Consider the following 25,693-nt stretch of genomic DNA (forward strand, 5'->3'; position numbering starts at 1 on the left):
ATACTTAACAAATGAACCTAAATCTCTAAGAAGCTGTGAAGTGAGAGACTGCGGTGTTTATAAGATGTCAAACGCACTTCATTTACCTTGCAAATGTCAGTTGACGAGGCACTAATCGTTAATTACGAATGGTGCAATTTAGATGACTTCAAATCAGTGATGCTTTTATCTACTTGCAGTTTAGGTTTATGGACACTTCCATCGTGCCACAAAGAGACCAGAAATCAGGTATTTTCTAAGAGTTCATTGATATCTTTTTTCGACTCCTCATGGGCAACATTTTCTTTACGAAAAATAGTCTAACCCGGCCGGGGGAGTGAAATGTAAAAAATTAAATCAGAAAACCTCAGGGAATTTTTTCGATAAGCTTCGAAAATTCTACCACATGAATGGGACGGTCATCTAGAAATTTTAACCTTTCCTCAATTATAAAAAATCTAGGCAATATTTACTTCTCTGAACAGATATTTCAAAGAAAACCCTGACTCTGTTTGTGGACATTTTTTATTTCATTAAAAACGGTGGTTATTAAGACCGGATCTCGACTCCATAAGACATAATATGCAACATTCAAGTAGTCAGGATGGCCAGAACGTAGTCGAGTTGCCATTGAAGAGGAGCTTTTTCAGCTTCCCCTGTTCTTTGGAAACGTAGGCGAAACTGGCCTGATTCAAATTCAAGGTGGATTCTGAAATTCAGTTCGCGAGAAGACCTACAATCAAAACACAATTATTCACAACAGTCGTTGTCAGCTCGTAATAATGTTGAGAGGGTTTTAGGCCTTTCTAAGTTGACAGCGTGACATATAATTAGAGACTGCATCGAAGAATCGTTTAAATGTCATTTAATTATCTACACAGCAAGAAGGAGCATTTTAAACTCATCTCAGTATAGCGGTGGTAAAGACTGCGCTCCCCCAAGCAATTGTAAGTACCCGGCATCTAGAAGGAACTGAATTCACTATTTAATGCAGCTATCATTACTGATTGTTTTACTATGAAAATTGGGTCATGTTTTTGTGGATGGAATTCAATTTTAGCCTGGTTTGCAAAATTTCAATCCTGAAGCTTTAATCGTAACAAAAAATCTACTTATTTTACATTCTTCTATAAAACGTTGTCTGCGCGCTGAAACTCAGTAATGCCCGCCTGACTGTGCCAAGATTATATAATTCTTTAGTTGCTTGTATAATTTTCTTGCCCGGTTAAAAAGAGAACCACTGACCTGATTTCCCATGTTTTACTCTACATTTTAAAAGACGATAACAGTTTGTCAATTTAATTTTTAAGCAAATTCAGTAAGCCAGAAGGTGGTTGATCTTCGTGATTATATTAAACTGTTACCGACAAACCCGGGAGCAGTGTTGTCGATCATTAAAAATAATTTGAGTGTTTCGATAAACTGAAGAAACATTTCACTCCCCGCGCCGGCGAGAGTAACTATTATTTAATCGCGGATAAACAGAAAGAAATACAAATAATCGTTGATGTGTACTGCTATGTTAGAGCCTCATAATTATCCAGTAATTTGGTTACTACTCAAAATTTAGCGAACAAAATTAAACCAAACGAAAATTTTTTGACTTTTTTTTGGTAGCCTTCATATCTGTTTACATTTACGTTAAACCTTCAACAGTTCTTCTAATGAGGTTTACAATTCTGCAAACTATATATCTGACTAAAAGTTATCATTGATAAGTCAAAAATGTCCGTCGAGTCTTGGGTGTTCTTACGAAAACATGGGAAGATGAAAATAGATCAAAACTAAGAAACATGAAAATATGAAAATAGATTAAACTGCAGTTTAATCTAAGAAATTTGCCCAGTTCCTTTGACGGTGTTCCAGCTAGACTTCCACATCTGACCTGGCTGCAGACATTTTTCCAGAAAAAGGAGTTACATGCCAAGTCCGCTTGATGTGAGTAGAAACCAACCATGGCGTACTATCTCGAAGTCTATAATGTGATTGGCTAACGAGCAAAGTATCTACAGCGTGATTCAAGATACAGTGAGGTAGCAAGCCGGCGCTTTGAACAGAAACAAAACAAGGGCAACTTCTTCAACAAACTCGTCTTTGCGATGTTTCTAGGAAGGAAGTATACGTAGATAAGGTGAATGATGGTTCTATTCAAGGAAAAAAATTTAATTGGCCACAAAAACACTGAGTCGAGTGAATGGTAAGGAATACAACTTTAAGTTATTTATTCGTGACGTCGGACTCTTTTTCGCTAGTTATTAAAGTTGTGTAAATAAAGGCTTGGCTTTTAGATATTTTCATAAAAAAACTTTGAATGGTTTATAGCAATCGAAGGTGGTATACTAGTTGCTTTTCACTTGAAGAATTAGGCAAGTTCTAGGTTTCTAAGAGTCAAATAGTCAACTTTTGATTCAGAACACTGAAAGTTGTTGTCTGAATAAGTAATAGTAGGCTCCTGGAGATTTCTATTCTCAGTGCTTTTAAAAGAGGTTTCCCTCAACCGTACAGATTCCATGAAGTAAGCATCAAATTTTCTTGACTTCACAAAATGCTCGGATTCTTGTTTCCATTTTACAAGTGATAACAGTTGTTCAGTCGAGTCACAGGTAAGCACTTTACTTTGAGTTTCAATGCAGACGTTGTATCTGTTCATCTAATCACGCTTATTTCGAGAGCAAATACTGAAACTCAGTAAACTTACTTATACTGAACTGTATAACTTACTTATACTCCTCGGGTCCTTTTGAAAAATACTACAAACATTTATGAGGTTTGTTTTCTAAATTACTCAGTAAGGACACTAAATTGTTTAGTAGGACGAGAGTTAACAGGGTGGTCAAAAGATGTCATAAGTTAAAAAATGGATTACAAAACTTATGACTACAACACAAACGAACAAGCAATTAAAACGAAACAAAAATATTCAGTAAGCCGCAAAAGTATGGTTGAAGTTAGAAGAATGAGGGAACGATCAAGAAGAAAAAAGCGTTATAAAGGAAGTGCGAAAAAAATAATAAAGTTATACACAAACAACAACAACAACAACAAAAACAACAAAAACAAATATCAAGTCCGACGATGTTAATTAGGGAAGGACGAGATAGAGGAGGGAAAGATGAGAAGATGTACGAAAAAAATTTACCATTTTTTCCCATTTATTTTATTTGAATTTCAAAATAAATTACAAGGAATATGTTGGACTGGCCTGCAGTTAGCAAGTCTAGTCTAGGAAGGCCAGGCTACATAATTATACTCTATTACTTTCTTTACACTCACCAACAATTAATTGTAAAACAGATTGACGAAAAGGCTTAACAGTCAGTTCCAAACTACTAGACACTTGCATTACCCTTACTGATATTTTACTTATGAAATAGGTGACCATAATTTTGCGCTCTACATTTAAAATAGAGTGGGTCAATAATAAACGACTACAATAACAAAGTTAAGTGTGCCCTTAAGTGAACTACTGTAGTAAGTTACCCCGAAAGGTAGAAACTTACGAGCGTCATAAGTATGTCAATTTTTTTATTCAAATGCCGTAAAATAAGTGTACCATAAGATTAACGGATTCGTAACTGAGTGTTAAGTGGGCACTTTACTTGGAGGTTTTATCAGCCGGGCCCATTGATTTTGTTTCCACCGTTGACGGGTTCTCAGCAAAGTATAGTGGTACCAATTTGAATAATTTTCTTTTCTTGCTCCCGTCAAGCAGCCCTGCAAAGTTAGGATTTTTCTTCAATGGAGATCTAAATATCTACTCAAATAAACTGAAAATAATTCAAGACAAGTGGAAAAAAAAATTTCCTAGAAAACTGTAATATTATTTAATATTCAGTTATTCCACTCATTCTTTTTGTACATAATTAAAATTAATTTTGTGATTGTTTTGCAATTTACCGCACAGTTCTAATAATCGCATCTGTTGGTGGCATCAATATTTGAATAAAGCCAAAAGATATGTTTCTTTTCTCCCACGGTTTGTTTCAAATCCTTACTCGAGGGAAGTCTGGCTTATTTCCGGCGTTCGATGTACATTCGTTGAAGTCGTGCCTTTCGCTGATTTAACAGCTCCTTTTTGTGCTAAATATTTTACAAGGTAAGTTTTGTGAAAAAAAGTTTTTAAGATATTGCCCAGGTAGCTATCGATCCGACTCAATGATATTTGCAATCACTTTTTGACTTCGTTGATTGTATTTTGAATAGAGAACGATGTACTATCTTATTGCAGGTACACTATCCTTTGGCCACTGTAATTATTTTCTTCTTTTTTTTGTTGTTGCATAAAGTATCTCGAAATAGCTGAGACTTGAGACCAGTACACAATGTATAAGAAATTTATTTGCGGCTGAAGTGATCAATCCAGCCACCAGATCTGAGAGTAAACTTCAATGGAAATTCGTTACTATTCTTGTTATGATTATAAACACTTTTCGTTTTTATCATTGCTATATATTTTGAGCTGTTGCGTCGGTTAAAGTTAGCTACAATGCGTTGAAGATAGTATCATCAGTAATTTATTTCATGAACTTGATTTTTCCCCAAGTCTATTTGTAGAGAAGTATTACATTCGTGATAATCTTCTTCTTATACAAATGTTAGAGGCCCAGGCCTCAGTTGGGTTCATAACTGTACGGATTTGTTCGGTCTTATTCAAGAAACACGAAATTTCGCCCTTTGTAAGGGAATCCGGATTCCGGAATCGGAAGAATTTTTTCTTTTGGAATCCGGAATCAAACAAATTTTGCCGTTAAATCCTGGACTTTGGAATTCGAAATACAACTCTAGGAATCCCGTCTCTCACTAGCGATTGGATTCGGAAATCAAAGTTCCATTGACAAAGAATCCCGAATCCAGTACCTGGAATCCGGAATCCACGGGGTGGGGTCCAGAATCCAAGACTATTGTGAATTTCCTTACATGGAGAGGGCCTTCCCCTCCCCTAAGTCAACATTAACACCATCCATGATGCTCTAACTTAGATAACAGATAGAAGATAGAACAGATAGAACAATATCTTTTATGACATATAGAAGCTGGTTTTGAAAGACCTCGATAGAAGATGTATTAACTCTCCTCTATCTCACTTTTCGGGCCATCGAGTCCGATTAGATTAGCTCCTGCTGATGTAGAGTGAGCATGTAATTTTTTCTGTTTATTTTGTTGAGTACAAATGTCTCAAACTGAGAACAACACCGAGATCTCAGATAAAATTTAAAAAATGAGATTTCGGTGATGTGATTTTCACACAAATGCTACTGAAAATAAAATAAAACAAAACAACAACAGCATCAAAACACAAAACTTGCCTCTGAAAAAAAAAAATGATGAAAAATTTGAAAAATGGCCAGCTCCTGAAATGGCCAAATTACCCTAGGAGCACAGAAACAAGCCGTTGTTTTGTTAAACTCATGTCTAAACTCTGAGAGGTCAGTTATGAATCATAGAAACTTGAGGTTTAGTGCAAAAAATTGAGCCTCAAATCAAATTAGAGGCTCTTTTGTGGCAAAAATTTCAGTGTCTACTTTTATTACTAGGTTATAATAGGGGGCATGTAGTATATATAAAATACGTTTTTATTGCTCTCTTACGTGTAGGAGTTGCGATCACATGACGGACATTATTTTCCAGTTGGGTGAATAGGAAATGATTACCATTTTGTAAAGAACGATTTAGGCATGGGTAGTCTTAAACCTTGCTGGGATGCCTGTGGCGCTGTTGTGAGGCATTTGTATCCTACTACTAGAAAGTCAGGATGAAAGCCGCAAAGATTGTATTGGAAATCAATGCGCCATGCACTCAACTGTCAGCCTGACCTTGGATAAGGATTAAAAGTTTTTTTTCGTGCAATATAAGGGCGGATGATCAAAGTATGTTCCTTCAATGCGCACAAATCCAATGTTATCAGTTAACTTTAATTAAATGATTAATCTCGCTTTCACGCTGTCTACCGAATAAGAAAGAGACCCTAAACTGTTGACCGAATAATATATTTTTTTGCTTTCTCTGACTGTTTGCTGACTTAAGGTGTATCCCACGGCTCTTTTAAAACAAGTTCTCAGTAACGGGCAGTTAATTAAGGTTTTTTTTGTTGAAATTGATGATGCAGCCATAGTTACCAGTAGATAAAATAAGAATCCATCTTTACCGATCAAAATTCACGCAAAAAGCTATCGGTTTCATTTCTTTGTAGTTTTCTTCTTACCCTGGGGCTTTAAATGAGATCTATCCCAACGAAGTTAAAACATGATATGAATCATTTCTTTAGGCAGTACCATTTTCTATACTGGTCCGCAAACTTTAATTGGCTGTTATGGCGTGGGAGTTTGTCCATGACAATAAGGCAAAAAATATTGTTGCTTGCTTAAAATGAATGTTTGATTTCTCTGAAAGCATTGCGTAAAACCTGCACGTAGTCTTTTTAAATCATCGCTCACTCGAAAACGTTTACCTGTTGTTAGCAGCCTGTAGGATTAATTATATTTCCATATAATTTCAATAAACTGATATAAAACATGCTGATATCATCGCAGTTCAAGTAAAAGGTGCCACAGTTTCATCACAACGAGATCAAGGTGTCAAGTATACATGCATATATATTTTATTTTTTTTACAGTGAAATGTTTGAAATCAAAACCTTTAGCATGGTCATTTTTGAGAAGCTTCCCTGAGCAGATTTGCTCATAGATTTTACTGAGTTCAAATTAGGTTTTTCACTTAAAACATTTTTTCCCCCGCAAATGCTTTAGTGAAGAGACTGCCCAAGATATTTACTTTATTTATACAGTGACTAATTCTTCCGTGTTTTCAGATTCAACATACGATAAGCCAAGGCTGTAAGTGAGCAAAATGAAGTGAGCGAGAAGCATAAATGAGGTAGAGACTGATATGTACAACCAAGGAATCAGTGACTCGACGTAAGTATATCATCATTTCAATACAGGGCTGTTTACAGGGCTGTGGTAATGTTTATAATGCGCTAACATGGCGCCAAGAGCCAGTTAAAAAAATAAACCAAATTAGGAATAGAAGTGTCAAGACGCTATTCGCCCACTGTCCGGGTATCTAGACTATAGACTAAGGTGGTCAGTTCTAGAGGTCAAGGATTTCATAGCTAAAGAGAATACTTGAAATGATCGAAAAAAAATAATTATAAGCCGGATTCAAGGACACTCTGATTCCAAAGGCGGTTGTTACAATAGAAGGAGCATAGGGTCAGACTAGGTGATTTTGCAACATAAAATTTTCGGAGGGGCAAAGATTGATAGGAAGATAGCTAGAAATTAGTCAGCAAGAATTTTCTTGAAGGTGATTGAAGACATTAAATGGCTTGTTATGTGCTTTTCTTTCCGTAAAATTTTTGTGCCGCTAAAATATTTGGCCATTTAACGGTTTGGAAAAATTAAACCGTGCGGTAATTGACCCTCCGAGTCTTTTTTAGAAGTCTGAAGTGGTTTACTAATACTCAGTTTAGCTACTCCACGTTAAAAGTAGACAGGCGGATTGCAGGCTTAGACTACTTGATCCATTTTCTCCGTTTTCTCGTTCAAGGCCGGTCTCAGAGTGAATTACCCCGCAATTTACGACCATTCTGCTGCCTAGGAGATGCATTACTCAGCAAGATAAAAATAGTCCTTTGATCACCTTTGTTTAAAATTCTTCAGTATGATAATAAAAATATATATAATTCGCACTGCATGCGAGTACGAGTAGGTTTTATTATTGACTATTACCAGACTCGCTTTACTGACTTTACTTCCACCGACGTTAAAAATCTTCAGACTTCATTTGTTTTAGCAATAACACTCAGACATCTTAGTTTTTACTCAGTTTTGTCAGGTCTTATATTTAAATGCTAGTTTGCGCCTTATAAATGATAAATTATTATTATTATTATTATTATTATTATTATTATTAGAGCTTTTTTCGATGATTTCGCGGCTTTACGCTTGTGAACAGCTCACTATCATCTATTTTCCTTTTAATTCTGAGAAAAATCTCCCACAGAAGGAAAAAAAAAATGCATTTGATTAAAAGTCTAACGTCCTTTTTATAAGAACAGAAAAGAAACTTCCAATCTAGTTTCTGTTAGTATTTGTCTTGTTTTGGCGTCATATATTTATTCAAATTTTGACGAGCACTGAATATACTGTACAGACGTTTTCTCATATCTTTCACTTTGGATGAGAAATTCTTTTTTGTTCAAAATCTGCCTTCGTCAAGAGCCTATGACTAATGATGGGCTCCTGCCTTCGTACAAAACTAATTTGCCTAGTATGTAATCAAGCACCATTTTTATCTATGTAATCTATTTAATCAAGCCTAGTTTATAAATTTATTTTGCAACGGGCAAATAGCTTTTCTGCGTGTCGTTATAAAAAGAGAGAAAAAGAATTAAAAAATTGACCATTTTGGCTTTCTCTTTTTCTCATTAATCAGGTTATCTGATTTCTGTCACAATGAATAAAATTCCACTGTTTTAGAAATACACAGCGTGGTATCTTGTTTTACTTTCACGTTTATTTTTTGTAAATCAAACGACCTACTAAGCTAATTAGCCTCCACTACTACTAATTATAAGAGCAGTCGTCTCGTTTTAATTAGCGCAAAATATTACAAACGGATTAGTCTTGACTACGGATTTTGACATCTAATTTCCTGGCACTACAGGCATGTAGAATACCTGCCACCTTGTGACTGTTGTTTAGCCGATTTTTCAGTTTTAATCTTCTTAGCATGCTACCCTCGAGATTCCTCCAGATTGCGATTTATATTTCGTTTTACTCGGTTAATAAACATGGCGATTACACCGGTGCCGTTCTTGGACAACAGTAGAAGTAAACATTCGCACAAAACGGCTGGTAACTCCTGTCCCCTTAAACATACCTCAGAACAGATTATTTAAGACGACTTTGTCACAATTTAAATTAACAATCGTTTTTGCTGTTGTATGAACCAATTTAGTTGACATGTTTATTTTTCATTTTGTGTAGCACGAAAAGTTGAAACACAGAAAACTAGGAGAGATGGAAAATAGATTTATAAAATCGAGTCCTTGAACGTCCACAAAACCTAACCGTGACGGTGTAAAGCTAATGTACAATTACAGTCTTCATCGATCGGAAGCAGACAAACCGTGCAAAACATATTACGTAACCGCAGAAGTAGATGTCTCGAACACGACTGGTCCGCATTGTGTAATTTCCTTACAAGTACAGGAGACTTAAAATCACTATAAATAAATCTTGCACTATTTTCATCAAGAACCAGGGGAGTGGTCTAAATTCTATTGAAATGGAGCAGCCAGACGTTTTTTCAGCATCAGTGACACAGGCGGCTCGACGAGTACTCTCCCAATAGTAGTCAAACCTATGACTTCGACTCTACCTTTGAGCTACAAGAGACCTGTGGGAACTTAGCGGCCACTAAACTCGGCTCATGGGACAAACAATAGGCTGATTTAGCAACAGAACGGGAACGTCAGTTGACAACGGCGCACGCAAATTAAACAATTGGCTTGAACAATGGCAGAGCGACAAATTGGGCACGGGAAGTCGTGTTTAGTCCTTTCCGCGCGCTTTCCCGTCGTCAAATGACGTTCCCGTCCTGTTGCTAAATCAGTCTATTAATAGGGGGTTTAAGCAACGACGTTTTTGAGCGGAAGTGATTTTTTGTACCCTTTGGCCGTTATTTGGAACAAATTCTTGGGCAAATCGTCTCTATAAGGGTGAAGACACTTAGCCATACATATTTGGTAGCGTGAAGAGAAAAAAGCTCACTTCCGGTTGAGGTACGTCGCTTAAAGACGTCGCTGCTTAAGCTCCCTATTAATATTCTACTCAAAGACCCTGTGTTTAGTTACTTGTGACCCTTGCACGACTGACGGAGGTTCTTTGCGAAATAGAGAGTGAAGGGATCGGGGAACGAAAGATTATATATGCGCTAGGATTTGATCCTAGGAATAGCTCGAAACTGATTCCTTTAAAGGTGTAACCACCCACGCCTACTTATTCGAGGGATATTTATTTAGTTCTATTAAAATTTATTAAGTAGAACGTTTTTGAATTTGAAAAGGTTTTATTAACTATGAGGTATACGATTGAGAATTCCAGTCTCTAAAATACCGGAATATAATTGGCTCAGGAAATCATATCTGCGATCATCTTCTTGGCCACTTTAAAAAATTTGTTATCAGAATTCTACCTTACTATCTCAAGGACGGTTTTACAGAATGAACAATGATATATAAAGACCAGTTTTCTTGCTATGTTAATAAATATACCAATACGCTCTCGAAACCCGTATAACGGACACCCTCTTCGCCCGAACACTTCGTCATTACGGACAGTTTTCTTTGTCCCCGGGGAAAGCCCGTACATTTTCTCTGAATTCAACACGCTTAATACGCTCACACGTTTAAAATGGGGTCAAGGCACATTTGTTGCTTGTCTAGTCTAAGTCAACCTCGAAAATGCGCACCGGCTTTTTTGTCAACTATGTGCTGTAATAGGCCTTTCCTTTGTGAAAGGTAAAAAAACCTTCAGTTGACAGCATGTCGATGTTCCCAAGGCTACCGTGACGGATTTTAGGACTTGTTTTATAGACCTCAATTTCAGACTATTTTGACATCAAACGAGTTACGCAGAGAACGGTTTTAATTAAGTAATATACAGATGGGTGATCTGTGTTGTTTCCGTAGATTTTAGTCAGCGGAATGACGGCTTTGTGAAGGTTAGAGATGTCTTATTAATTTAATGTTTTCTTTCACCTCTCTTTAGCCTTTCGTTCTAATAAAAGGTGTTTTCTGAATTTAAATACATGACCCGCCTAATATGGACACCCCGTTAATTCGAACACTTTCCATTGCCCATTCATTGTTCGTATTAACGGGGTTTATTTGACTGTATTTATAAACCAGTCGCGGAGTTGCCATGACGCTGGCATAGGAGTTCCTGAGCCAGCAAAATATTCCTCGATCAAGTTCACTTCTCGGCAAGAACCGGCTGCAAGAGCCGAATATCATTTTTTGTAATAAGTCAACGCTACAATTAATTACTTTTAATTTCAAACATAAAGGTTCCATAATGACCATGTGTCTTAGCTATTTTCAAAACATTTAAAAAACCTTTTATTTTGCTTATTTATTTCGGTAAGACTGAGGTCAGTATTATGGGAGGTTGCTCGATCGCGTGCATATTTACAAACAGAGAGTTCCTCTCAGAAATAGCGTCGTAAAAGTACTTAAAAGAAACCTACGAAACAACTATATTTCTTTAAAGTTAGTTTTGCAGTGTTTCATTAAAGACTCCTTTGTTTACAACTTCCATTGCTATTTAAAACTCGCGCATGATTCTGTTTGTTAATGACCGGCTGTTCCAACACGTCGGATCGTTATTATGTTATTAAGGAAACACAATTTTGCATTTAATGACCTTTAATTTGTCAAGGCCTCAGCAGTGATAAAACAGACCAAGTTCTTCGCCTATAATTACAATGTACTTCGGCCTAATTTCATTTGACCACTTGTAACTTACGATGCAAGATTCTAAACTTTAAGCTGGTTAAAAAATATCGCTATGAACGGAACTGACGAAAATACGAGACGTTGGGCGAAATCTCGCCGCAGCCTTTCTAACAGAATCAGGTAAATATTGTATTTTTTGCTGAAATCCCATGTGATTCAGTTATTGCGATCATAAACACGCTGCTTAACGACTTCAGATCTTAACTTCTGCATCCATTTCTTGGTGTGTGATCATTTTTTCTGGTGTATTCTTGAATTTAGGACCAAATTTTAAAATGTAGTTTGCGCAGTTTAAATTTGCTGATTGTCATCAAAATCGCTGCTTCTTTTTGTGAGTTTTAAAAGTCGACCAATTATGACTGTCCTCAGTTTAATGATGCCGAAGTTTCTTTTTTTCCGTTTAAAAAATCGACTTCAATTTTCCATGGCACCTACCAGGCTTTCATCGACGATAGAAATGACGCCAAAATGTTCAAAATTCAAGTGGACCTACGAGCCGCCCGCGAGTGTTTACACTACAACGTTTTTTTGGAAAATTGGGCGTGAGAGAAAGAGAAAGCAAATTGCACAATCATCACATTATATACTCTTCGACCATTACCTTCGACCAATCAGCGTGGACAAATCGCTCGGTTATTTTAGAACCATACGTCACTTTAAGATAAAAGTCATCTTAGTATTTTCATTGCTACTCTTAGAGTCTCCGGTGATAATTATAATTAGTAAAATCCAACTAGTGGTCTATTATTAAGGCTGCGTTCTGATTGGTTGAGCTACTACTAGGCTATATCTTACAGCCCACTAATAGCGAAAAGCGCGGGCGTTTTGGCGGCAAAAAAGGATTAAAGCCTAGCTTTAACTAGCTAAAAGTGTTTTATTCTCAATATTTTTGACCAACTGGTTGGATTTCACCAAAACAATTATTCCTCGATCTCGCCCTCATGGCCTCTGAGTGAGTCAATAGCCCATTCGGCCTCCGGCCATGGGCTATTGACTCAGAGCCCATTCGGGCTCGAGGAATAATTATTAACTAACATTAGCAGTGGTGGACGTCTATGATGTTTTCAACACTCGGAGCCGCCTTGAATTATTAATAGGGTGTTATCATAAAATGGGTGCGAGGGAGAAGTACGGAAAACCTAAATATCAGGCAATAGTTTCCCCAAGACCAAGAAACCCTTTTTAATTTCTTAGGGCGAATTGACGGAAGAAACTATCAAAGCCCAGAGAATGTAATACGCTCTGACCTAAGGCGCCTTAGACAAGGAATGGAAACTCTAGGATAATAAGACTTTATGATCCATTAATAAAAATAGAAAAAAAGGCGCGAAAAGTAACGTTACTTTCATATCATTAGAATTCGGTTCGGAGAACCGGATATTCGGGAATCTCAAATAATGAAGCCATGCCGTCTACGTTGTTTAAACTAGCAAAACAATTGCATTTCTATTTTTTTCAGCACGGAATTAGCATCTAGATCTTCATCCGTTAGTCCTTGGAAGATCGACGCACAAATGAAATCAAGCCCTGACCTCTCAATGACCGGTAAAGACAAACCATCGTTAAGAACTTTGCTTCGTGAGTTTGCACAGGATACGTCCAGCCATGGTATCGGTCGCATTGCTTCAGCGGAGTCAATATTTTGGCGTATTTTCTGGATACTGGTGACGCTAGCTGGGTTTTCAATGGTTGTATACCAAGGAATATTGCTGATGGAAAACTACTTGAGTAAACCGGTCAAATCAGATATTGACGTCACTTACTCAAGGGTAAGGCTTGACGCATAATGAAAAGGGCTGTATCACGGCTGTCTACTTCATTTTGTTTATAATCATGACTTTAACAAATTCCCAAATCTGATTGGCTATGAACGGTTCTGATTTCATCACTAATAGGGAAATGTAATGGGACAGTAAGCGCCATCGTGCGTGCGCACTCAAATGGCTTTTTTTTTCAGTGCTAGCAAAGAACTCTCGTAATTTCTTGTGTGTTAAGTGAGTGAACAAATCGGACTCTCGCTACGCGGCCGTCCGATTTTGTTTGTCACTCTTATGATTACAGACCGAATTGGATTCCACTCTGTCCTATTACCATTATTAATACCAGTTACGCATCCTTATTCATTATGGAAACTTGAGAAATTACGTGTTTTTGTCAATCAAAGCATGTCTCCCAAGCATGGTCTAAATCGTTACAAACAACAATTACATGTATAATGAAGTTTTAAAACTGTTAGGGTACCAGTTTTCAAAAACCACAATAGCAATCCGTTTCAATGTATTTTCGGTGTCATTTATAACCTTCTTCTAACTTTTTGAGCAGTTATTTTAATACTCTGAAAGGTTTGAACCCGGGGGTCATTTCATAAGTCGGTGAAGTATGATCGACCGGGTGGTCGTATTCCTTAATAGGACTGCTGTTGACCATGACTGACGTTTAGACAACCTCTTCGTTATAGTAATCTTCAGAGTCAAAGTGAGTTATATGACGTCAGTTGATGGCATTAAAATTTGGTGTTAGTTCCCTCTGTTTGAATTTTGATAAAGTTCGTGACACGGCTCCTTTAAGTATTGTTGTAACGGTACGGTATTATTTACCAAATCATCGCATCGGCCAATTGGAGAGCAAGGAATGAGCACACGCCTCCCGTCGGACCCCTCCCTCAGTGTGGCCCAGACTCAAAACCTGGCGTCTGTCGACGCCATATGTGGGTTGAGTTTGTTATTGGTTCCTCCCTTTGTTCTCTTTTCTCCGCTTTCCCCTCTTAGTCTCAAAAACCATGCAAAATTTCCAAATTCTAATTCGACCAGAAATGGTAGACGAAGAACCGCTATGTGGATGTGCTATCTCTTAATTGTTATTTAGAGCGTTTTCACTCACGTTGCCAGCATCTATGCAAATTTAGGGGAACAAAGGAAATTTACATAAGAAGAGAGTCCAGCCCCACAGGAATTGTTTGGAATACCAATTGTTGGTTTTCACATGACGTCACTAAAATTCAAACTACGAAACTATCGATCCTACCGAGATTTTACTTTCACTATGTATAAGAGCTGCTGAAAACTAATTTTCATACAAATTTTCGGTTCAAAAGGGTTCTTGGTTTTGTGATAGAGTACGCTTGAATTTCTAAGGTTTTGCGTGACGCGGCATTTACATGAAGGCCAAGAGAGCTGTCATGTAGGTTAAAAAATGGTTTATTTCAGGGAATTTTGCTATCTGAACAGTTCATGTATTAGAAAAAGTATTACTTTGATGTTTATGAGTTCCTCGGACAATAAATTCACGCTTTTGTAGCAAAACTCGGTAACAGATGTTTCTGTTGGTTTCCGTCCGCCATGTTGGAGCTCATCCGGATGAGCACCAGCATGTCCTCATTATACAAATCTCTGTAAGTTCGGGTAAAACATTTCTTCGGATATCTCGTTTACGAAATATTCCTCTGACCTTAATCTTGGCGAGGGTCTTTGCATATTTACCTCCTTTCGTTTCCCAGATTCTGGACTTTATCTATTCAACGGTTTTGATTTTTATTTCGATCTATTTTGAATGGCGTGACACCGAAAACCAGCAATATGGCTGCCGTTTCATTGTTTTGGAACACCAACAAGGCCCCCGTGACGTCATGTGAATGCGACCAGTTTTAGTAGTTTCTACTCTTAATCAATACCCACGATCTTTTCGCCGAGATATGCTTCTTTTTAACATTTTATAGACTGTGAGTTTTCCTGCTGTGACAATATGCAACCTTAACATCATCAAGCGTTCCTTCCTACACAATTTTCCTGAAGCTCAAACTATAGTAGGAACATTTGACAATTATATGGAGGGCAAACAGGATGGCGGGGAAGGAGGCGGAGGAGGAAACCACCACGGGGGACAATCGTCAGGATCTAACAGCTCCAGTTCCGGTGGTTCTAGTTCTGGTGGTTCAGTGTCGTTTGGACCACCTGACCAAAAGAAAGAAGCCTTGATGGAATCGTTAAAAATCGATTCCTCGGATGCTGAGGAGGATGGAAGTTTGAGTAATGTTTCAGTTGACGCTCAAGCATATGCGGAAGACCAGATCATATCAATGCTGGCAAAATATAATGATTCAGTTTTGACCAAAGGTGGACATCCTTTTCATGAGCTTGTGTACCGCTGTAATTGGAAAGACTTCAATTGTAAAGAAGGGTAAGATCGCTTCTATATGTGATTCAACCTGCTGTTACGCCAGCTCCCTTGTAGCAACTGCATATAAAAAAAAATTCTCAAATTACCATCTTAGTACAACTAGTGGAAGAGGAGAGCGCTGCTTGTTGTTTTTGATGTGCTCTACCAGATCAAAGAAGATGGTATGACGTATGGAACTCCTAAGTTCAATAAGCTTTGATATAGGCACTCTTACAGTTCTGGGAAGTCATATTGACAGGCCATATGGTTACAATCTTGGATTGCTGAAATGTAAAAGTACTGAAATCGAAGATTTCAATCCTGAACTTTTTAAATAAAATATAATTAGGTATGTCCCTGCTTTTTGGTAGCATGTTGGTAGCTTGTTCACCAAAAACTGTAAAACCCGCCTTGTTGGTATTCCGGATGCTTCTTACTAATGCTTTTATGACAGCATTTACAGTCAAACCAGGTCAAGCGTACCCCCCAAGAATACATTAATGAATTTATTATTCAAAAGTTGAATCCGTTGCTAGTTGTAGATTTCAGATTGATCTCTGCAGTCTTGCATGTGTAATGAGCCGTGAATTCACACGCGAGGCATTTATGAAATTTCTACCAGCTCCATTTTCCTGAAATTGATGTAAATGTCTTCTAAGAAGATTAATCCATTCAAAGATTTCCAAACTGACCAAATACAGAGAAGTTCTCGTAAAATAGTCACTGCTCATTACGCATGCAGAAATGCCGCTTTGAATTTGACACCAGTTACGGGAACGACTAACGGATTCATTTTTCAAATAATCAATTCATTAATAGAATCTTGGGGGGTACGCTTGACTTGGTTTGACCGTAAGAGTATTTAATGTCTGCATGTCTGTCATATTCGACTCATAAATTAGAAAACGATTGATAAGAGTCTTGGTCAGCTGAAATACTCTTTTTCTTCTCGATGAGCAGAGTCCGTACCTCCCCTTGTATTACACTCAGCCAGGAGGTGAATATTACCATTCATTGACACGTAATATCAGCATTCAGGGATTGTAGACAGTATTGACGCATGACCTTCCTCTGTTCATTTCAAAGTGACTTCAAGAAGTACTGGAAAACAGAATGGAACTGGAGATACGGAAATTGCTTTACATTTAACTCTGGATCCTTAAAGGATGGAAAAAAGATACCTGTTCTGACCAGTAACAAACCCGGCCCCAAGTATGGTAAGTGAAATAATTGTGAAAAATGTGAAGAGGATCAACGGTTTTTACCTTATAAAACTCACCAGTACTTTAACTCCTCCATACTTGAAACTGATAACTTAGAATATCACCAGTGTATAACAAATATTAATTCTCGATAACATGTTTGTTATCGATGACTAAAATGAGTTGTCAGATGTTGAAATAGCGCGCATTTAATCACAATTTTAAATTAACTAGCATGCTCGTAGGGTAGGTACCTATGTTCATTCTGAGAAAGTAAACGTCGCTACACAGAAAACCAATCTAATTTTGTGCAAGTGGGAAAAAAGGCAACGGCATCCGATTTGGCTGTACATTATCTTAAGCTGTGCTACATGACTGTTGATAAGCGTATTACAAGGTAAACCTGACTGTCGCTTTCAGCCTTTGTGATATTTTCTGACAGGGCTGACATTGGATTTATTCATAAACCAAGAGGAATACATCCCAAGTCTGAGTCAAGAGGCCGGTGTTCGTATTTTACTCACTCCTCAACGTAACATACCGTTTCCTGTTGATGAAGGATTCACAGTCTCTCCGGGCTTTGCAACGTCTATTGGCTTGAGACAGGTTTGTTTTACTATAAAGACGCACCATGATTCAATTCTGCTGTTTCAATCCTTGGTTTATCTGAGAAGCTTTTTGGTTTTGATTTATATTTTTATCCTTCCACTTACAAAGCTTAAGAATGAAAAGGTTTGAAATCCAAAAGAAACTCAGGGGCACCCGACGACGGTTCCCTCCAAAATACGATGAAAACACTTTTTAGGCTATCCAGAGTAGTTTTATTTCTCTAGAAATGCACTCTAAGCGGCGCTACACAATTTTTATCTGTTGGGTTATCCTAGGGGAACTTGAGTCTTTTCGAAATTACAAGGGCTTCAGTATTATTTTTCCGAAAATTTTAGGTGTAATTTAACGTTTTACGGAAGTGAGAATATTTCTGATTCCTCTCTCCATCTTATTTTAGAATCCGAAAATTTTAGGTTTCCTTTTTCCGAGAAAAATAGTGTGATATGGGTAGTAAAATATGAAAAATTAAACTTCAGAAAATCGTAGGGAATTTATTAGATAAGCTTCGAAAATTGTACATGAATGGAAGTTCATGTAGAAATTTTTAGCCTTCCTCAAGCAAAAGAAAATTCTAGAAAATTTTTGCTTCTCCGAACAGATATTTCATAGAAAATAGTAGTTGGGTGCCCCTGAAAACTTGAATCAGTGGACAACCACTATAATACTGGTCTCGTGGAATACTTTACCCTTCCGCCATTGAACCGCTTTTTTGAGATTTTAAATACAGCCTTTGAAAACAGCCGATATTTCGCGACGCCACCACTGGTTTCCCCGCGAAATGAAATCTGGGAAATTCCATATTGATGACGCGTCACTACCTGGATCTGAGCAGTGACGCGTCATCAGTATAGAATTTTTTTCATGTCGACGGCATTAGGTAGAAGCTTGAAAACTTGACTTGAAAAAGGCAGGCCGACTTCTATCTTCTATCTTTTCTTAATCAAATATCTTTACAGGTAGTACTTTAAAGTTCAGCTTAGGTTTTTTCAAATTCAGTGCTATATTATCACATCATTAGCGATAATAAAAAGAGTACATGATATGTCCTGTACATCCGAAATTACATTTCAATCATCTCTTTGCACCCAAAAACAAAACAAAAGAAAAACCAACAGCAAATAGTCAAGGTTATCAGACCAATAAAACCAAAAATGAGAACAACTCATCCTCGTGAAAATGACTTAAGAAACTGGTTAGGATTGATTTGGCAGACTGTGGGTACCTATGAAAAATTTCTACCTGCCCTAAGCTACCGTGCCTATACCTAGTAACAGCAAATACGTCAATCGTATATCAGTGCCCATTTACTCACACCGTTGCTGAAACCTTTTTACCTTACAGCTCCAAATAACACGAGTGGATCCTTTTAATAATGGAAGCTGTCACAGCAATGACAGTTTAGAGGATTTTTCGGTTTATAAAGAAAAAACCAAGGGTTCAAAATATTCTGTTCAGGTTTGTTCTTTGTTTAGTAAGTCACTTCTCTACATTTTCAGGAACCTTTCTCGAAATAGCTGTATATGACTCTCCACTTGGGAGATCGGCGCAGCACAGCTTCGCTCCGTTACAGAACCCTATCCGGTATTGTTTTCGTGCCAGCGCCAAAGCTATAGTGTGAAAAAAGTCTTAAGTGGAGAGTCAAATATCGGATAGGTGTTCATACCGTATACCAGATAGCTTTTTATGTCGAACGAAAACCTATTCGTTATAGAAGAGACCCTGAGATCCGAGGACAGTGACTGCAGCGAAAACGTCGCTGAAAAAATGAAGTCGCGTTCTTTTTCGATCTTCATGACGATTACTACAAGTCACTAACTTTGTCAAATATAGATGACCCTCCTAAAGTTGAATTCCTAAGAACCATATCCAAATTCAGAAAGAGAGAGGAAATTTCATCGTCGCTTTTAAAACGTGAAATTAGGCATTTTCACGCCGTAGTCATACAGCGACTGCAAAGAAATATACAGAAAAGCGTGATGCACTTGCAATATTGTTGTTTTTTTGCTAAATTTTCCTGGAGTTGAGTTCCAAGGGACTGTATCTAAGTTTAAAAAAAGCAAAAAAGAAAATTAGTTGTCTTGTGTTTAAGACCTCACAAAATTGACGTGAAATTGCGCGGTTTCACATCGTGGTCGTGTAATTGTACAAAAATAGCAAATAGATGCACGTTCAAAGTTGTCGTTTTGCTAATCTTCACCTATTGCTTTTTTGCCGGTCTCGTTGTTAAGTCGTTGTTGTCGTTGCTTAAGAGTTGAAATAGAGCTCTTTTTTTGTCCGCCACCTAAATTTCATCATCGTTCACGCAACCCTGAAGCCTAACAATGTAAACTGATCTCGGTAAATGCCTTGAGTGGTTTTTTTTTTTTTCTTCAGGGTTGTATGTACTCTTGCCTCGCCCGTGCACAGATGGAGCTTTGTAATTGCACGGAGGGAAAATTTCGGTTAGGAAATGGTATATGTTCAGAAACAGAGCAAGGTATGGAAAAGCATTGTTCATGAATGTTTCTCAACTGAGCCTTAATTAAAATTCCTTGCTAATAAAAGGATAAATGGTTTTTCTGCACTTTCTTTTTGAGTCAGAGAACTTCCCTAAAGTATTCTGTCGCAGAGATGAACTGGTAGAACACCCTTTTAGAAGATTTTGACTGAGTCATCGCTCACATGTGGTACCCTCCCCATGGAGATAGACAGGTCTTAACATTGCAACTGACGGATATATCTACGTTATAATGCAATTTTTTTAAATCTTTTTCTAATTTCCAGTGAAATGTGTTCAGGAAGTCTCAAACAAGTATGAAAATGACGATCTCGGCTGTGCGGAAAAATGCCCTCAGTCTTGCACGTACGTATTATTTATTTATTTATTTAGTTAGTTAGTTAGTTAGTTAGTTAGTAGTAGTAGTAGTAGTAGTAGTAGTAGTAGTAGTAGTAGTAGTAGTAGTAGTAGTAGTAGTAGTAGTAGTAGTAGTAGTAGTAGTAGTGGTAGTGGTAGTGGTAGTGGTCGTTGGTAGAAGTAGCGGTAGTGGTAGTAGAGTAGTAGTAGTAGTATAGTAGCAGTAGCAGTAGCAGTAGCAGTAGCAGCAGCAGTAGCAGTTGTGTTCAGTACCATTGTGCTAACTGTGCAGTTTGATGAGTTGCCAGTACCACCACTTGAGTAGTTATGGTTGTATTTTTTTGGACTTACTTTCACCACTTGTTCTGTACAGACACATGAGCTACAGGGCTTCCATGTCAAGTTCCGCTTGGTCCCAATTCTATGAGGTTAGTACATCCGTTTCTCTTATTGTAGAAGAAGCCAAAAATTCGCCATCATGAGATAGACCATACTCTAATACAGAAAAGGATATTCTAAAACTTTTTCTTATTGAATCTGAATCTAAACTTAAAGCCTGCAAAGGGCAATACTTATGTTAGCAGCAGTTGATGTAAACCATTGTGCTCTACCAGTTATGTCATGTTTACACATTAAATGAGATTATAACTCCAGAGATGATGCTATGTACCAGTGGACATAAGATCAGATTATGATTCCAGAGATGATTCTATGTGACACAGCAAATCATATCTGTTCTCTGATTAAGAGATGATTTTATTGCTTAGTTAGCAGCATAGTACATGACTCGTTAAGATCTCCCTCAAGGGTGCTATTTCATCATCACAGGAATCATGGTATATGACTTAATTAATAGATCCAATTCCTGTGCAAGTTATGGAGTCGAAGCGCACACCTTAAATATGCTAACCTGACCTATACGAATGATAGTATCTAGAGTCAGAAGCAACAAAGGTTATTCTTAGTTGCGTGTCAAAATTTGCTTCAAAACAAAATTTTCCACAGAACTTTTATTAATTTTAATTTAAAATGGTAAAAATAGTTTCCTCATTGAATGTGACCTTAATGTTCATTTTTTCATCGTTTGCTCGTGTACTTTGAAGAAACAAATACAAGCCATGATGCTTAGGGGAGGAGATGCTGATGTCATGAAAATGGGCAAAGACAAAGACATGTTAAGGTGGGTGAACCTAGCAACAGGAAGATCCTAGAAAGCGGATCATCCTAGCGCCATATGTTTTCTGTATTCAGTTTACATGTAAATGGTTGCACTTGTCCCTAGCGCTAGGATCTTCCTTGCTGAGAGGCAGGAAGAACCTTTTTAACCACCATGCAAACTACCTTCGCTAAGAAGATCCAAGCACAACTTGGACAGAGATTTCTGCATGTAAACCCAACGAAAAGTTGTTTCTGCCTTCTAGGATCTTCCTCCCTCCATGCAAATGATTACACTGATTCTTGTCATGATCTTGAAAAATCTTTTTTACACCAGCTTATATCCCGGTTACGATTATCTTCAACAGAAGATACAAAATTGGCGACAAAATACCAAAAAATCGCTGGTAAAAACAGCAATGATTATTCGAAAAATATGTTGGTCTATAGGCCTAGCTGTTTTATAAGCTCGTAGTTCCTGTTTTACCAAGCCTGAAAACACTCGGCTGTACCAGTTCTCCATTTAGCGTAGTCGGGAAAAGTCACGCGAGGCTCGCTTCGCTCGCCATAATTGGGGAGCTTGCTCGCGGGCTATTTCGTAAGAAAGCGAAATGACGTAAGATCAGTGAAGTGATTAGGAGAAAATAATCATATTGGGACAAATATGCCCAATATTTAAAGCTAAATTAGGGTTATAACCTTGTCAAATTAACCGATTCTTTCAGGCAAAACTTCCTGCGAATAAAAATATATTTTGATGAATTGAACATGGAGAAAATTACCTACTCAGAATATTACATGGTAAGTATGGATACAGTATCTGTTGTGCTATGAAAAACCAAGCCAATATCAATAAAAAATGTCTTCATGAAGAGTTTTAGTCAACCTGAAATAAGTCTCACCAACTTTTAGAGTTCAATTTTCAGGTTTGATCGATTCATATATTTCATTCCCTGATAGAAGAAACCTCGTTTTACCAGGGAAAAGAGGCCTCATTTTATAGGGAAAGAATTTCATAAAATATGTGTCCCTTACGTATACCAAACCACTCAACCACTGCTTAAGAGAGTTTTTTATAGTGTATCTCAAGGTATTCACACTAGCCGTAACAACAACAACAACAACAACAACAACAACAACAACAACAACAACAACTTTATTCTTTGTTCAAAAATACAAAAGTTGAATAGTTTGCCCCGCAAATAGCAGGAAAGCTAGTCGTGGCGGGGCAAGACAAGTACATCAATAACACAATTATCTAGTAAAAAAACAAAAACCTTAAACTATTAGAAAGCCTAGCAGATTGCAATTAAAAATAAATAAAACACATAAGTTAAGTGATCTAATGAACACAGCGCTTACTGACTACAAGGATAACACAGAAGACGTAATAACTTTCCCTCACAACGGTTTCGCCCATTATTACTTGGGCGGGATCTAGTTACCTCCCGTAGGCCAGTCTTCAATGAAAGCGACCCACACTGAATAATCTAAGTTGTCCACGCTCGTTACAAGTGGCTGCATACAATTGTACAACTTTCCCCATTTTTCATTTTCCCGGAAATTTCAAGGTCAAATAATCCAATCTTCAAGTCATAGGGGCTAATGGTGTTGTTTACACGCCTTAAGTATCCAGTATGTAACTGTGTACGGAGTAGTCTGCAATCAGGTGGACCTTCTTCTTTTTTGGTGGAGAGAAGAGGGGAAAAGGACGCCTGATACATTTACAGTCGACTCCCGACAACTCGAGCCTTTAAGGGAAATCGAAAAAAGTGCGAGTTATCGGGAGCTCGAAGAAAAAAGCCGGGAGTAAGGAAAAGAGCAGTTTTTACTGCACAGTGAAAGTTAAAAGATACTTCTAGATTATAAATCAGAACGTATCGTAACAAAACGTAGCCTAAATAGAGCATGTGTTTAACTGTTTTGAGAAGTAAAGCTGTTTCACGTTAGATTTGTGACAAACAACATCAGCTTCCACTAGTAAACTATATGCCTACAACACGTCAATGGGAAATTCAAAATTCAATGTTTCGGACGCCAGTAGACTATTTGTTTTTTCGACTTCTTAAGGGCTCAAAACATGGTTCGAGTTAAAAATATATAGAAATGATCTGAGGAGAAACAAAAACTACTTCGAGTTAGCGGGAGGTTCGAGTTATCGAGGGTTCAAGATACCGAGGGTAAAATTACAGCAAATGTAAGACGGAAATCCAGGGGAAATCGATTTTGGTCCGAGTTAGCGCGAGGTTCGAGTAAGCGAGGGTTAAGTTCGAGTGATCGGGATGAAACTGTACTCTCTGTAGTCGTACGCCCGTAGTCCAGAATCTGAACTTTTGTCTGATTGATCGTACAGCAGAAGAGCCTTTCGAACTTCGCACCGATTGGTTCCAAGCAACATATCTGACTTCGGGTGCAGTAAGATATAAGGTTTTGTCTCGACCTTGTACTCGGGCACCGGTACCAGCGCGAATTCTAAAGTGAATAAAAACTGTGTGTTCACACTAGTGCTCAGCTCCGTGCCCGGGCACCAAGTGTGAACGCTGCCATAGATGTCTGAACATCTTTTCTCTCTTTCTTTAGGCCGAGAATCTTTTGAGCGACATTGGCGGTCAACTGGGTCTTTGGATCGGCGTCTCCGCCATAACGGTCATAGAGATGTTAAAGCTTGTACTAGATATCTCGAAAGTGATATTCCGAAAGGCTTGTTATGTCAGTGGAAAGGAAGTACAAGACATAAGCTTAAAGTAACTTATAGAATATTATTTTAAGTGAAATCCCAGTGGCTAAGGCGCGGTTACAGTGCTGGTCAGAAGAGCGTGAGAAACAGATATAACATTCATCAATTCCTTACCAAATAATTGAATCGCTATCCACAATGCAATGTTGAGATATTACAGTGCAGTTGGATGAATGCAGAATGTTTCTTGATAAGGCGTCACTTTTTCAGTCCAGTAGTAAACAACAGTAAACACCTCTTGGGTTTTGAGAATTCATGTTGGAATCCTGTTTTTTACCCATACACGTTAGTGACCCGGCGATTATCGGCAACTTGGTATCTTTCCCAAAATTTCCATCATATATGAAAAAGGAAGAGGTGGTAATTAAGGAGATGAGATGGTGGGGAAGGGTGAAGTTTCTCAAGAACGTCTGACCAATATTGTGGTTTTTTTGTTTTCATTCTGTTGAAGACTATCAGTACTAAGTAGTAACCGAACATGTTCTTTAGACTAGCGTTCGATCTTTAAGTTTCTGTAAGATGGTATCTATATGGTGTATTGGTGATACATAAGAGCCTTCTTTTTTTACTTGTTTTTATCAATTAAATATATTTTAAGGTACCAGAGCATTACGAGTCAGTATTTGTTTTTGTTATGGTGTGAGGTATGTCTATAATTCTAACATAGAATCCTGAACGAAACTGCTATATAGTTCTTGAACACCTATTCACATATCACATGATATCTTTCATCACGCACAAATAAAACTATACTGTAATAAAGCAAAAATACGACATAACCAACATTTTTTATTTTTGTCTCTTTTCCAGTTGTACGGGTAGGCAAAAATATTTACCCAGTGCCCCCTACCCCCCAGGATCCTATGAGCTCCCACCCACTCTCACTCTTACCACACACCTAACTCCACATACAGGTTCAGTATCTTATATATACACTGGACATACGCATTCCATATGGTATTAAACAAACGTGTAATATCGCATTGTATGAAATGAAATAAACAAATGATCAAACTGGATGGTAACAATGTTTTATTTTTTCATTTTACGATAATAATTGAGCAAAAGCAGTGTTTTTCAGCGCCTTTCAAAGTTTGATTTAAGATAACTGATTTCGGTGACTTGCACACAGGGCTGGGTTCAGCTTTATCTCAGGCTATTTATATTATAGCTGACAAAAATGATTCGACATTAGCAGATTTCGTAACTTATGAAATAAAAACCCAGTTATTAATATATTGGACGTGTTTTGTGGCCAAAGTAGCTTCTGCTTTCGAGTTGGCAACCACATATTTTAAAGGGAAAAAAACCTTGGGCGTAATTAACAGAAAAACATATAGCCTGAGACAAGCAAATTATTTAAAGATTGAAATAAATTAAAGATAAATTGAAGCAGAGACTATATAGGTTACACACAGATGGTGGGTTTATTTTATGCAAAGCTCCGTAACATGCCCTCTGAATTTTCAAAATCTCAGTCGAAGGTTATCAAAGAGGGCCTC

General features: G+C 37.6%; 1 protein-coding gene across 2 annotated transcripts; it reads left to right on the top strand.

Moving 5' to 3' along the window:
• The first annotated feature begins 179 nt into the window (after window positions 1-179).
• On the top strand, window positions 180-25,138 carry LOC140936993 (epithelial sodium channel subunit gamma-like). 2 transcript variants are annotated; one of them, XM_073386508.1, is made up of 13 exons: window positions 180-228; window positions 6,788-6,893; window positions 12,960-13,269; window positions 15,216-15,676; window positions 16,742-16,872; window positions 17,300-17,463; window positions 18,808-18,921; window positions 19,840-19,942; window positions 20,230-20,308; window positions 20,673-20,727; window positions 21,403-21,479; window positions 22,180-22,255; window positions 24,035-25,137. In XM_073386508.1, the coding sequence occupies exons 2-13, from the start codon at window positions 6,865-6,867 to the stop codon at window positions 24,200-24,202; spliced, it is 1,767 nt and encodes a 588-aa protein (XP_073242609.1). In that variant the 5' UTR covers window positions 180-228; window positions 6,788-6,864; the 3' UTR covers window positions 24,203-25,137. The 2 variants fall into 2 exon arrangements, with proteins under 2 accessions (XP_073242609.1, XP_073242608.1); XM_073386507.1 differs by lacking the exons at window positions 180-228; window positions 6,788-6,893 and adding an exon at window positions 11,444-11,620 and having other exon boundaries at window positions 24,035-25,138.
• Window positions 25,139-25,693: the final 555 nt, after the last annotated feature.

Source organism: Porites lutea, chromosome 5 (assembly GCF_958299795.1).
Source record: "Porites lutea chromosome 5, jaPorLute2.1, whole genome shotgun sequence".
Classification (NCBI taxonomy): Eukaryota; Metazoa; Cnidaria; class Anthozoa; order Scleractinia; family Poritidae; genus Porites; species Porites lutea.